The 13,347-nt window shown below is 42.1% G+C and overlaps 1 protein-coding gene across 1 annotated transcript; it reads left to right on the top strand.

The window, feature by feature from the left end:
* The first annotated feature begins 2,530 nt into the window (after positions 1-2,530).
* On the top strand, positions 2,531-12,443 carry VAMP3 (vesicle associated membrane protein 3). The gene is made up of 5 exons (XM_031963724.1): positions 2,531-2,827; positions 5,840-5,921; positions 7,703-7,861; positions 9,504-9,555; positions 10,403-12,443. Exons 1-5 carry the CDS (start codon positions 2,574-2,576, stop codon positions 10,420-10,422), a joined length of 567 nt encoding a protein of 188 aa, XP_031819584.1. The 5' UTR covers positions 2,531-2,573; the 3' UTR covers positions 10,423-12,443.
* The last annotated feature ends 904 nt before the right edge of the window (positions 12,444-13,347 follow it).

Genomic DNA, 13,347 nt, shown 5'->3' with positions numbered 1-13,347 from the left:
AACATTTTCTGCTTCACTTTCTTGAGTCTAGGAATCAACAATCCTGTTGAGATATAAATGGTCACTGAAATTTTTAACAACCAGCCCCCTAGCCAGGCTCCAGAATACCTCTCTTTTATTTTATTTTATTTTATTAACAATATGTTAATAAGCCTCTCCAAATTTCATAGGACTGTTAGGCTGAGAACAGTCTATCAAAAGGACAGTATTCAGAGCCTTTCTGGTTTGAAAGGATCTCCCAGGACCTAAGTTTCATTTACATAGCTTTCAGAAATCTACCACCAAGACACAAGGATTTAGTGGAAGACCTTCCTTAAAAACTGCATCAATGAAGTCATTCACCTGCTCACAAATCTATATTGATTTCTTATTACCAACTCAAATCCAAATTCTTCTTAGATTTGAGATTCTCCAAAATTTGTCCTTTTTCCATCTAATTTATTTACTCCCTCTAAATGTACCCTCTTCCTGTCAAATGTCCTCACTATTGTCCTTGCCTCTCTACTTTTGCTTGCAAGGTTCTAAAGACTTTTTACTCCCCTCTGCTTATTCAAATTCTACCCACCCTTCAAATTTCACATAAAGGTCCCTACTTGCCAGCATAGCCTTCCAAGACAAAAATTTCTGAACATGATCAATTTGTAAGTGTGAATTTACCAATATGTAGGATTTCAGCTTCCTCTGCCAAGCTGAGAAACCTTCCAACAATGGGGGAGGACAGAACAAAGAACAGGACTCCATAGGCAGAAAACAAATTATGATTATTTACAAGAGCTCAGCATCATGAATAGCAAAATCATTATGATTGGTTGGAAATTATGAATGAGGGGCTAGCAACAACCCCTTCCCTCCCCTCCTGTGATTAAGGAATATTCATCGTTTAAATACACCCTTAAGATTAAAGAAAGTAGACCTGACTTCTTTGGATAGCAAACCAGACATCCTAGAAGGATAGCTTGGTAATGTAAAGATATTAGATTAGACTCCTTGGAGCGCACTTGCATCCCCCAAGGACAGCAAGGAAAGTTCAGAAACAAGAACCACGATTTACACTTAATGGACAAAATAAATTCATTGCAAAAATCAACTAAAAGACACAAAATCAATTTTATTATTTCAGTTCCTCAAGCACTTGTTTTCTTTCTAAAGTCGGGTCTCCAACTATTCTATACTCTGAAGGCACCTCTAGCGATCAGCCCAGCAAGCTGGTTCTGGCCATAAGCAAGATCAGCGCTCAGCAAATTGCAGTAAACAGAACACAGATGACAATTTTGAGCTTTAAGGAATCCCCTGGAGCAAAAAGTCTGCAAACTCTGGCCAGAGAGCCAAATCACACCTGCTGGAAGCGCTAAGATCATCTTTGGTTTTCTTATTACATTTTTACATACAGTAAAACTTTTATTTAAAAATGTAAAGACTATTCTTGGCTGGACGAGAGCTCTCGACCCCAGGCTACACGAATCGCCTCATTTTAAAAGAAAATTCAGATTCAGATGGGAAACGTTACGGGAGCCGGACCTTGGGCGACTGAAATTTTGAGGAGCTTCGGCTCAGGTGAGCCTTGTACTTTTTGTTGATGACCCAACGTGAAGGCGCACGTTAAACATGTCATCTCCGCTCCGACTTGTATGTTCATTTAGGAATAACTTTTAAAAAGCACAGATGAAGCACGCTGTGCTTAAAAAAAGCAGCCTGCACCTGCACTTTAGCATCCTAGTAAAGCAACCTGTGGAGAGGGTCGGGAAAACATCGTTATCCGTCTGAGAGTACTTGGACTTTTCATAATATCGCCAATGGATATAGGGAGTTTCATGGGAGTCTGCCGCCCGCCTGGTTGGGGTAAGCGCCCCCTAACGTGGCACGTGGAGTATCCTCGGGGCAGTCCGGGAGAGCAGCGCGCATGCGCGCACACAGCCCAGGGAACTCGGGCTTCCGCATGCGCACACACAGCCCAGGGAACTTGGGCTCCCGCATGCGCACACACAGCCCAGGGAACTCGGGCTCCCGCATGCGCACACACAGCCCAGGGAACTCGGGCTCCCGCATGCGCACACACAGCCCAGGGAACTTGGGCTCCCGCATGCGCACACACAGCCCAGGGAACTTGGGCTCCCGCATGCGCACACACAGCCCAGGGAACTTGGGCTCCCGCATGCGCACACACAGCCCAGGGAACTTGGGCTCCAGCTCTCCTCCCCGCGCAGAGGCCGGGAGGTCTATTAAGGCGCTGCCCCCGCCCCCACTTACCCAGGGCCTGGCATCGAGGCCGCCCGTCCCCGCGTTTTCCTACAAGTGTCCAAATAAATTCAACCAAAGGAGGGGGGGGGAAGAAAACCTAGAGAGTGAGAGAAAGCTGTGTGGGGCAGACAGCGGCCATCACCCCTCTCCCTCTCCCTCTGTTCTGTCAGTCACAGCGCCTCGAGCGGCGGCAGCTCTCGTTGGAAACCGTTGAATCCGTTAGTCGGGACGTACGCGCGCCCTAAGAGCGTGCGCGTGGCCGCAGAGCGTGCGCGCGCGCCCCTGGACTCCGCCCTTTCCGCCTTCCTCAGAGGGAGCTGCGCCCCCGCAAGCGCATGCGCTTCACCCCGCTTCCTCTCCCGTGCGGGCGTACGAGTAGACGTGCGGGCGTACGTACGTGGGTGCGCCTCCCCTCCAGGCTCCGCCCCCTCCCGGTTGTGTGTCAGCGGCCGCGCCCCGCCTGCCAGTCAGTCAGGGAAGCAGACGACGGAATCTGGCAGCCCGTGAGCCGCTCAGCCTCCGAGCCCGGAGGCCCCGCCGATCCCGCCGAAGCCACTTCGTTCCCGACGCCGGGGCCAGCCGCCGAGATGTGAGTGCCGCGCCGCGTACGCCAGCGGAGACTCTGGGTGGGGTGCGCCGCGGCTCCCGGGCTGCCTCCGGGCCCGCCCCCGCGGCCGGGGCGTGGCCTTCTCGTGTGACTGGGGGGCCTCCCCCAGGTGCGGGGGACGCCCCGGCTCGCTGGAAGCCCACGAGCACTTATTGTGCTCCTGCTGTGTGCCGGCTGTGTGCTGAACTCCGGGAATAACCAAACACACCCAAGGCGGGCCCTGCCCTCAAGGGGCCACCGTCTGAGAGAGGGAACCGGCGAAGCCCTGGGTCCCCGCCGCCGGGGACGTGATTAAACGGGGTTGGGGGAGATTTCCCGGAGGAGGGGGGCGGGACTCCTCCAGCGGCCACTTGTATGTGTGTTTGTGTGACCCCTTGCTCCAGGTCCGCCCGCCCCTCCTTCCTGCCGGGGCCCCCCACCCTTTCCGCTCTAGTAATAATGGACTCTAGCGTAGAGTCTTGTGAGCTGTCTCCCCGCCCCCTGAATCCAGGGCCCCAAGACCACCTGTGGAAGTGGAAGCTGGCGGGGAGTGTGTCGTTCCATGGGCCCATTTTACGGAGGCGGAAAGTGGGCTCCTCCCTGGTGGCCCCACAGCGAGCCTCCCGCTGTCTGCAGAGACCTTGTCCCGCCGCCGGGCAGGCCGAAGATCTCTCCCTGCGGCCATGTGTTTGTCCCCAAATTCCACCGGGCTGTGCCCGCCTGAAGGAATTTGCCTTAGGGTTGGGGGGATCTGGCGTAGGGCTGTTCGGTGCGTGAATCCCGTGGGAGAAAGGAAGCAGTGGGTCCCTGGGGAACTCGGAAGAGCTGCCGATGTGCCCCGAAAGTAATCAGTGTTCCTAGACCCATTTGGGGCAAGCAAGCGTGAGCAGCTAGTGAGGATGTAAAGTCAGGTCTTCCTGATCCATCCACCACTGGCTGCCCCAGTCATGAGAGCTGCTGTGTTGTTCAGTTGTGCCCGACTCCTCCCGACCCCATTGGGAGTTTTCTTGGCAAAAAACTCTGGAGAGAAAACGGAGGCAGAGGGGGTAAGTGACTTGCCCAGGGTCACTCAGCTAGTACTTGTCTAGGGCAGGCTTGTCCTTCCCGCTTCCTGACTCCAGACCTATCTGCTCACCTGTACGGACAAGGTAATGTTAAGCATTACCACCACACAGTCAGTTAGAAAGCTGACATCCGCTTTCAAAGAATTCAAGTTCCAGTTGGAAAAACAATACAAAGCTAACCTTACATGGCTGCCTATGATCAGATATCAGCTAAATGATAATAAAAAGTATTTACTCCAGGTTATAATAGTCAAGGAATATTATTTCCTTCCCAGCCCCATCCTGGTGCCACTTTTTAGAACAGAATTTTCTGAGTCTCTCCTTCCCCATTCTTGACAATTTTTTTTTTTTTTTTTGGCAATTACTTTGTATTGCCTTATGTAATACATAAGGTCTATGTTTGTGTGATGGATCTCTGCCTCCAGTAGAACAGAAGCTTCTTGAGGTTGAGCACTTTCTTGGCTTTGTATCCCTAAATCTCCAAGCACCTTAACTCGTGTGCTTTACACATACAAGCAAGGGCTTAATGAAACATTTATTGAATTGAATTTATGAAAAAATTAAGATTTGAGCCTGGCCTTAAAGGATAAGTAAATTCAGAGCACTGCTTTGATTCCTGAAAATTAGATTCAGAGACAGATGAACGCTGCTATTTCCCTAATGAGAATGAGGTGAAGGGGAGATCCATAGCTTTTAGGCTTAACTATGAAGATACCCTGCACTTATATGAATTGATTTTCTTGTTCAAAATTAAAATCATTTAGCTTCCCCTATGCCATGTTCTGGTGATTTTATCTTTACCACATCTCTCTGAACATGTCCCCTTCTCTCCCTTGCCGTGATGCAGACCCTCTTCATCTCAGCCTACACAGCCTTCTGGTTGATTTCTGTTTCACGTCTCTCCCTTCCAAATTATTGTCCCTTCAGTTGTCGGTGACCTTCCTAAGTCACAAATTGGACCATGTCACTTCTCTATACAGTAAACTCCTTATTGCCTCTGGAATCAAATTTGAAATCCTCTCTCTGGTTTTTAAAGCTCTTCATAACTTAGAGCTTTCTTGTTTTTCCAGTCTTTGTGTACCATTTTAACATTCACATACTCTACAATCCAGTGCCTTCACTATCAGTGTCTGATTTCTACATCCTTGCTTACATATTGTCTCCTCCCATTAGACCTTGAGGACAAATGCTGTTTTTGTCTTTTTATCTCCAGCATTTAGCATAGTGCCTGACCCCACTAGGTGCTTAATAAATGCTTATTGATTTGGCTTGTACTAGATTAGTCATAAAAAACTGTGGACCCTCCCTCTAACACTAGTTGACCTTGATTTTCTAAAGAAGCCCAATTTCCTCATCAGCAAAAAAGAGAATACCTTTAGGCTCTCCTTACACTATTGGGTTATTGTAATGGTCAGATAAAATAATGTACAGCAAAATCTTTGCAAACCTCAGAGTGCCAACTAAATGTCAGCTACTATTTAAGAAATTATATTAGCTTCTGAAGATAGGAATTTAGAAGCAGTATATCTTTTTTTTTTTTTTTTTTTTTTTTTTTTTATAATGGTACAGAGCAGAATATGTTGAATCCTCTGGGGGACATAATTCACAGTATCTGGAAATGTTGGGGGAAATTTCAAAGGAAGTAAAAGGATTTAGAAGAAGCTCACTTTGTTACTGTCAAAAACATTTCGTTTAAAAGAAAAACTTAAGGAAGCTATTGTTCCATTGTAGTTCTCTTTACTGTGTTGTGCTAAGAAGTCAGAAGATCTCATCTATACCTAGGTCTCAATTTAGATTTGTACTGTATATTTCCATATGGCTGAATTCAACTATATACAACCTCTTCAGATTCATTATTTGCACTAGCTGGTACCTAATTATATCCTCTGATATAAATTTCTTTAGAAAATATGTTATAATTTGCTGATGGTTATAATTTTGTATGTTGCAGGTCTACAAGTGGGCCTCCTCCTCCTGGTGTTGCCTCTGGCAGTAATCGCCGACTTCAGCAGGCACAAAATCAAGTAGATGAGGTATGGCTTTGGGTCCTTGTAAACCCATAGCTTCTAACTACAGAGATGGTAAAGATTAGTCATTAACTATAAACTGTAGGCACTCTGGACTTGAATTGAAAAGTATAATGCAAAAAAGTCATAGATATTCACCTCCTTAGCTCTAACAGCTCTGATCTGGGCAGAAGTCAGACACTCCCTAATTAGAATGAATACATGTATGGCCATAAATTAAACTTTGCTTTTTAAAAAAATTCTCAGAAAGTTTTCTGCCAAGTTGGGCCACACCCACTAGAGTGTTGTAAAGATTAGGTTTATAGGTATCATAGACACTTTCAACTTGCTGCTATTCCTGTAGGGACACAAGTTGCTTTTCAAGTATATGCTGTCAGTCAATCAATAAACATTTATTAAGTGCCAGACACTGCTAAATACTAGGAATACAAAAAAATGGCAAAAAGAGTCCTTACGGAGCTTGCGATCTAATGGGGGAGAAACATGTAAATAAATATATATAAAATGAGCTACTGGCCTCCACACTTGAATTTTTACCTGTCCCAATTGAGAGGCTGACTAAATGAAATATAAATTTCTCCCCACTGTTATAGGACAATCAAAATTGATTAGAGTTTCTAATCAGTTCTAAGTTTCTAAAAAGTCTTGTTGACAATACTTGCAGATTGTCTTTGGCCTGTTCAACGTTAAACTACATTGAACTTATAATGGAGCCATTGAGCTATGAGGCTTATTTATGTGTACCTGGAATTGTACCCACATGTTGCAGGAGTTTGGGGACAGAATGGGCCATGATGCTAACTAGTTACTCAGGAAAAATTCCAGAAAAGACACTTGCTTATTGCTCAGCACTCAGAGGCATATACTAGGAAGAGTGTTGGATCTGCTTCAGGTACTAATTGCTCTGTGACCACACTAATGCCCTTTCTTCTTTTGGGAGCCTCATTTTGCTCATCTATAAAATGGGGTAGTTTGTGGAGATCGTGTGACCGATACATATAAAGTGCCTTTGCCAATCTTTAAAGTTCTAGTGAACATAGCAATTACTAAAGTTTTCAGAATCTTTCATATTTGATTTCATCAAAATAACAAACCTTAAATTGTGTTTAGAATTGGGTGTGTTAGAATCATAACAGTTTTTTTTACAAGCTGCCTGAAGGGAGAGTTTCTCAGTCCTTTGCAGGACCAAAAAAACACTGAGAGACAGGGATCAGACAACTTATTTGCTCTATAAATTGCAGGAGGGAATTATTTTCTGTTAAGCACCGGTAGATGGAAATGTTAGAAAACAGTGTTTTGTTTTGTTTTGTTTTGTTTTCCAAAATTCTCTGGATACTTACAAAATAAGAAATGGCACATTATTTCAAGGTCCACATCAATTCAGTTTTAATTGCTGCAATTGTAGGAACAAGCTGCTTTTGATTCATGGGTGATTGAGCTGCTCCTTTCCCATTACTGTTGCACATATATACTCAGTTGATCAAGTTTTAAACTTAATCATCTTTTTCCACTACACCTGCTTTGTAAAACACAGCTCAGTAAACATGGTAACATGAAGGTTTGATAGTCTTCTATTAAATTCTGAAAAATCACAGTTTCTCAGAAACTCATTTTAATTCTGTTATATCACTGTTCCTTTTTAATTATAACATTGTAGTTAGTCTTTTGCTTTGGAAATTTAGTTGGGGCCCTAGGGAAAAAACTTGGGAGGGGAAATGCAACAATTTGATTTCCTTGGAAAATTCCATTCACTTCTTTATTTAACTTTTGTGAACCTCTTGGTTTAGGTAGTGGACATTATGCGAGTCAATGTGGACAAAGTTCTGGAGCGAGATCAGAAACTTTCTGAGTTGGATGACCGTGCCGATGCACTGCAAGCAGGGGCTTCCCAATTTGAGACAAGTGCGGCCAAATTGAAGAGGAAGTACTGGTGGAAGAACTGCAAGGTGATGACAACTTTCTCTTCACAGATCCTGTCCCTTCACTCAGGGTGATTTGGACCTAGTAAGCTTTTTGTGAATTCAAATACACATGCATCTGGCCATCATAAGCCTGGTTGTCCAGGAAAGAAAGCTTTATTTGTAGAGTCTGTACTCCCGGAGATGAGCTTCCTGGGCACCTGAAATCATGGTAAATACAGGGCCTTTGGAATGCAAAGGCCCTGCTGGAGCCTTCAGGGAACAGATTGGACAAATGACTTTCTGAACTTTGTTTTCTTCATCTTTCAAATCAGGAGGTTAGAGTCAAGGATCGTTGAGGTCTAGTCCTGTTCTGAGTTCTCTGATCCTCAAAGTGTTCAAAAACAGATGGCATAATGTGGCGCACGCCAGAGCATTCAGAGGATGCTGAGGACAAATCATAGCCCTTCTTTCATCTTCAGCATCCTCATCTGTTAAAGGGGAAGAAGGAAGATTAGATCACATGGAATGTTGCTTCTGGGAACTTTTCCTCTCAGCCTCCCAGGATTGTGGAGAGAAAGATGTTTTATACATTTTCATGCTATGTGAGTGTTAGATGTCATTGTTTTTTCTGCCCCTCCGTACTAATAAGAATTCAAAGTCAGGCTTATACAGAATTAGGTATCCAAAGCCATACCCAAAATTCAGGGAATCTCTGGCAGAACTATAGGCACAGGAGACATAGCCTATGTTAGGGCTGGACTTGTCAGACCCATATCATGCTTGGCAGAAGATTGGAAAATAGCCACAAAATGCGTGGTCAGAGAAGACCAATATACTTTTTTACAGAAGCTCAAATGTGCCCTTATAAGATTTGGGGTCCTTTATGTCTGCTTGTTTGGAAAGTTTTCTCCCAGATGAAGTAGTAATGCTTTCCTCAGATGGAGAACCAGGAATATGAGTTTCATGATTCCCAGAGAGATCAGGAGACCAGAACAAGATCCTGTGTAACTTAGAAATCTAGAGTCTATTTATCAGAAATGCTCTGTACCACAAAATGACTACTTTTTCTCCCTGAAGGATTACACTCAGCTAGATAGGGGGTTCTTGGTTGTAATCCTAGCTCCTTTGTCCTCTCAAAGACCACATGCTATGCCCTCCAGTCTTTTAGTGAAGAAGTTGCTAAATGTTGTATTATTCTGACTATGGCACCATTATATTTGAATTGTTTCTTCATGATTGCTTGCTGTGTTTTCTTCTTGACCTGGGAGCTTTGGAATCTGTCTATAAAATTTCTGGAAGTTTTCATTTGGGAATCTCAGGCGGATAGTCATAGCTGGTTTTAGGATATCAGGGAACTTTTTTTTGGTAGAATAAAATATCTTGGCTCCACTTTTGATTTGGGCTTTCAGGTAGTCCAATAATTCTTAAATTTTGTCTCCTTGATCTATTTTCCAGGTCAGTTTTTTTCCAGTGAGATATTTCATGATTTTTGTTTTTGTTTTTCTCATTCTTTGGACTTTGGTTTTATTTTTTTATGTCTCATACAGTTATTAGCTTCTTTAATTTCTTTTCCAATGAGTAGAACAAAATAATCTGTCTCTTATCAGGCTATTTCACTATTGTATAGTATTCTTCAGTAAGCAGGATAATCTACACTTTTGAAGATATGGAATATGTTTTGTTACAGATGTGGGCGATACTGATTACTGTTGCAATTGTCATCATCATCATCATCATTGGTGAGTGGATGTGCTATATAAGAAAAAATATACTTTAAAGTATCATTTTTAGTTTTAAATGTAAAATCCCCAAAATCTTAAACCATTAAAGCCTATCAGATATCCAAAAGACTCTCTGATCCTTTTCCATCTCTTCCCTTTTTTTTCTCTGTCCTTTCTTCCCTCTCTCTTTCTCTACCTCTCTCACTTGTTCCTCCGGACTTTATTCTCCCCTCTTTCTCTCTTTTCTCTCTTCTGTCTCTTCTCTTTTTCCCTCCCTCCCCAGTTTCCTCTCTTTCTTTTCCCCTCTCCTTTTTTCTTCTCTTAGTTCATTTCCTCCTGTAATATATAACCATATGATTGTGCTACTTTACTGTATAATTAAATTTGATTTATTCTTTTAGCTAAATCTTATTCCACAACTTCAGTCAATCCCTGATCTCTTCAATGTGGGTATTCTCTTTTAATCTGTTTCTAACAGAGCACTACCTCCTTTCGAATATTTATGTTAAAGCTGATCTCCTTCCTCTGACTGACATAGTCCATTGTCATTTTTAGCCCAGTAGTTGGAAATTGTTTAGAGAAATGTCTCTCTTGGGACTCTTATTCTGCAGATATTAGTAAGTTCCTCCTGTACAAAGAAGTGATATGAATAGAGCTTTTTTTTTCCTTGGAAAATTCCAACCAGCTCTACTTAAAGTCTAGATAAATCAGTAAGGAAGGTATAACCAATACGGAATTTTCAAAACTTGTAACCAAAAATTTACTTATTTAAACTGAAGTATTAATTTTAGATAAAAATTACGAATTTGAATTAACATAAAAAATGTTAATTTTTTTTCTTCTATCCCTTTTCCTTGTTTATTAGTGTGGAGTGTTTCTTCATGAACAACCAGTGAAGCTCAGGCCTGTGGTTTGAGAAATGTCATCAAGTCTTTTGACAAGCCTGCTGTATTATCAAATTTGTGTACTGTTATATATAAAACAAAATTATTTTTGTTGGTTAATGTAAAGTTCAATTTATAGGAAATTGTCTCAAATATATCTGTGTGTGTGCATATTCACACATACATATATATATATATGTACATATATACACACACATACATACATACATATTATACTTCTAACTAGAAATCTCAGTAGCCCAACTCACATTTTGTACAGTGCCTTGATAAACTTCCATATGGGCTGATAAAAAGGACTTCTTTAGAACCAGAATTTCATGACTTAGAAGTAATATTGTTATTAATTTTCTAGAAACAGGGTTTAAAAAATTTGTTCAAGCCTGCTTTCCTCTTCACATGAATTCCATATTTTCTAAACTACATTTTAAACCAATGAATAATCAGATGTACAATGTGTGCCTTCCTGAAAGAAAACTAAACTACTGCTTAGCACAAATCTGCCATGTTGAACAGAGTGTGCCTTATTTTGATATTTTTCTGATGCCTTATCAAATAACCCACTACCCTCTGTAAACACTACTGAATGTTTTCATTGTATTTTACGTCAGATAGTGATGAAATGTGAGAGTGTATACCTTTAAAATGTTGGCAAGAGAAGGTCTTCTGAGTCATTGCTGAGGATGTGTAAAATGCTTGCTTTCCCTAACAGTGTGGCCTGTCACTTGTTAAATGTGTGTGTGTATGTGTATGTTGTGCGCGTGCACACACACACATCAATTAAACCAAAAATAATTTCTTTAAAAAGATGACTTTTGGAATACTGTGGATAGTATCAAAATTTCTATTTTTGCCAAAACGTTAAATGCCAATAAAGATTCTTGGCCTTTTCCTGTTAAGGTATGTTTGCCATAGCTTAAAGTTCCAAATGAAGTCAGAGTTCCAGAAGAATTAGAATATTAATATTGCATTCAAACTTTATATTGACTCACAAAACTTTCTTTCCTCTTTTAAAGTGCTTTAGTTATTGTGTTTCTGCTTCTGTTTTTAACTAAAAAGCCAAATCAGAAGTGAAATGGAACCTGTTCACTCCTCTGCACTTTCACCATATTCTCCATCTAGTGTATTTTATTAGGTAGTCTGCAGTATAATCAGCCACTTTTGGCATGTCCCCTACAACTGTGTGTGAAACAACTTTGCACCTAGTCACACTATCCATGACTTTGACTCATAGTTCTCGGCCCCAGTTACAGTTGGTTGTATGTTTTTGTTTCTCCCAGTTCTCCCTCCATTTCCCAAATCACACTTCTAAATTATGCTTTCTTTTTGTCCTTTGAGGTGGCCACTGGCACTTTTTACATGGGAGAGATGCACAGGAAATTGGAATTTTTTCATATGACCAATTGTATGAATAAAGGGTTACTTTGGAAATAGCTAGTGTTATTTATTTATTTATTAGTTGTTTCAGATTTCACCCATCACACATGTATCAGTTACTCTTCAAAAAAAATACTCTTTCTGTGTCAGAACACATGACCTGAACAGCAGATTATATGAATATCCAAAATAACCACAGGAGATCTTAGGGCCAAAATGAGATTTCAGCATAATGTGTACTCATTGTTCTGAAATTGCTTCAGTTTTTGCGTATAACATAACAAAACTTGTGACATATAGGGCAAATGAGAGTTGAGTTCTGTTTCTTAATGTCTGTTCCTCTGCTATCACTGAAATATTTTATCTTTATGTAGAAACAACTTGTGCTTTGTACAGCTTTGGTGGGGGAGCAGCTGTGAATTTACCAAATATCACGAATACCTTTGCAGAAACTCCCCTGGTTGTCACGCCAACACTTTGTTGCTCCTTCCTTTGCCTTGGCATCTAACCCCATTTAGTCCACCAGTTACTGCCTTAAACCAGGAATGCCTTGCTTGTCTCTGACCATGTGTCTAAAGTGGGGTCCTCCCCTGCTGTAATGTGCTGAATAAAAGGTTTATGAATGTAGTGCTTGTATCTGTGTTCTTGCAAGATCATAAACGGGAACTTCAATGTGAGGGGGATGTCCCCAAAGTGGCATGCGCCCTCTTTCCACTGCGCCTCCTCCCTGTTCCCCTGCATCCCCATTATTTGCTTCCACACTGAGCATTGTGGAACTGATCATTTCTCCCTCTTTACACTCAAGCTTACAAACCCAGGTGATCCCCACACAAATACTGTCAAAGAATCGTGACACTTTAGTGAGAAGGCACCTCCACAGTCAGCTGGTCAATCCATAAACCAAAAAGGAGTCCCTGCTACGTGGCCAGCACGTTGCCATCCAGCCTCTGCTTGAAGACCTCCAAAATGGGGAAACCGTGATGATCCCCTCATTGTGGGGATGCATTTCCTTCAATGGGATCTAAGTTTGCCACGTGGAAAATTCATAGGGTCAAGGCAAACCTGATAGCTTTTCCACGTTACCTGATGTACCCCACTGATGGGTCCCACTTGAATCATTGCTTCTCCAGCATTGATAAGCATTAACAAATTCCTTCAGTTGATTCTGTAAGATACAAACTCGGATCCTTTTACGTGTATCCTGGTTGCCCTTTTCTAGACAAATTGATCAAATGTCCCTCCTCAACTGTGGCATTCAAAACTGAACTTTATATTCCAGGGGAGGTATCACTTGTGCTGGGTGGAAGAAGGCGGAATAAGCATTTAAGTACCTACTGTGTTCCACACACTGCTAAGCACTTTTACAAATATCATTGAATCCTTACAACATCCCTTAAAGTTGCTGTTCATATTCCCATTTTGCATTTGAGTAAACTTAGATAAACATTAAGTAATTTTCTCAGAGTCTTACAGCTAGTAAGTGTTGTGGTTAGATTTGGATTCAGGTCTTCCTGATTCCATGCCCTGTGTT

The sequence above is a fragment of the Sarcophilus harrisii genome, chromosome 3 (genome assembly GCF_902635505.1).
Source record: "Sarcophilus harrisii chromosome 3, mSarHar1.11, whole genome shotgun sequence".
Lineage (NCBI taxonomy): Eukaryota > Metazoa > Chordata > Mammalia > Dasyuromorphia > Dasyuridae > Sarcophilus > Sarcophilus harrisii.
The sequence above is the reverse complement of the archived record's forward strand: the minus strand, read 5'-3'. Positions and strand labels throughout refer to the sequence as shown.

Coding starts and splice junctions, on each gene's coding strand:
- VAMP3 (XM_031963724.1), top strand. CDS start 2,574: ATGCGCTTCACCCCGCTTCCTCTCCCGTGCGGGCGTACGAGTAGACGT. Junction 2,828..5,839: donor CCGGGGCCAGCCGCCGAGAT/GTGAGTGCCGCG, acceptor TGTATGTTGCAG/GTCTACAAGTGGGCCTCCTC. Junction 5,922..7,702: donor CACAAAATCAAGTAGATGAG/GTATGGCTTTGG, acceptor CTCTTGGTTTAG/GTAGTGGACATTATGCGAGT.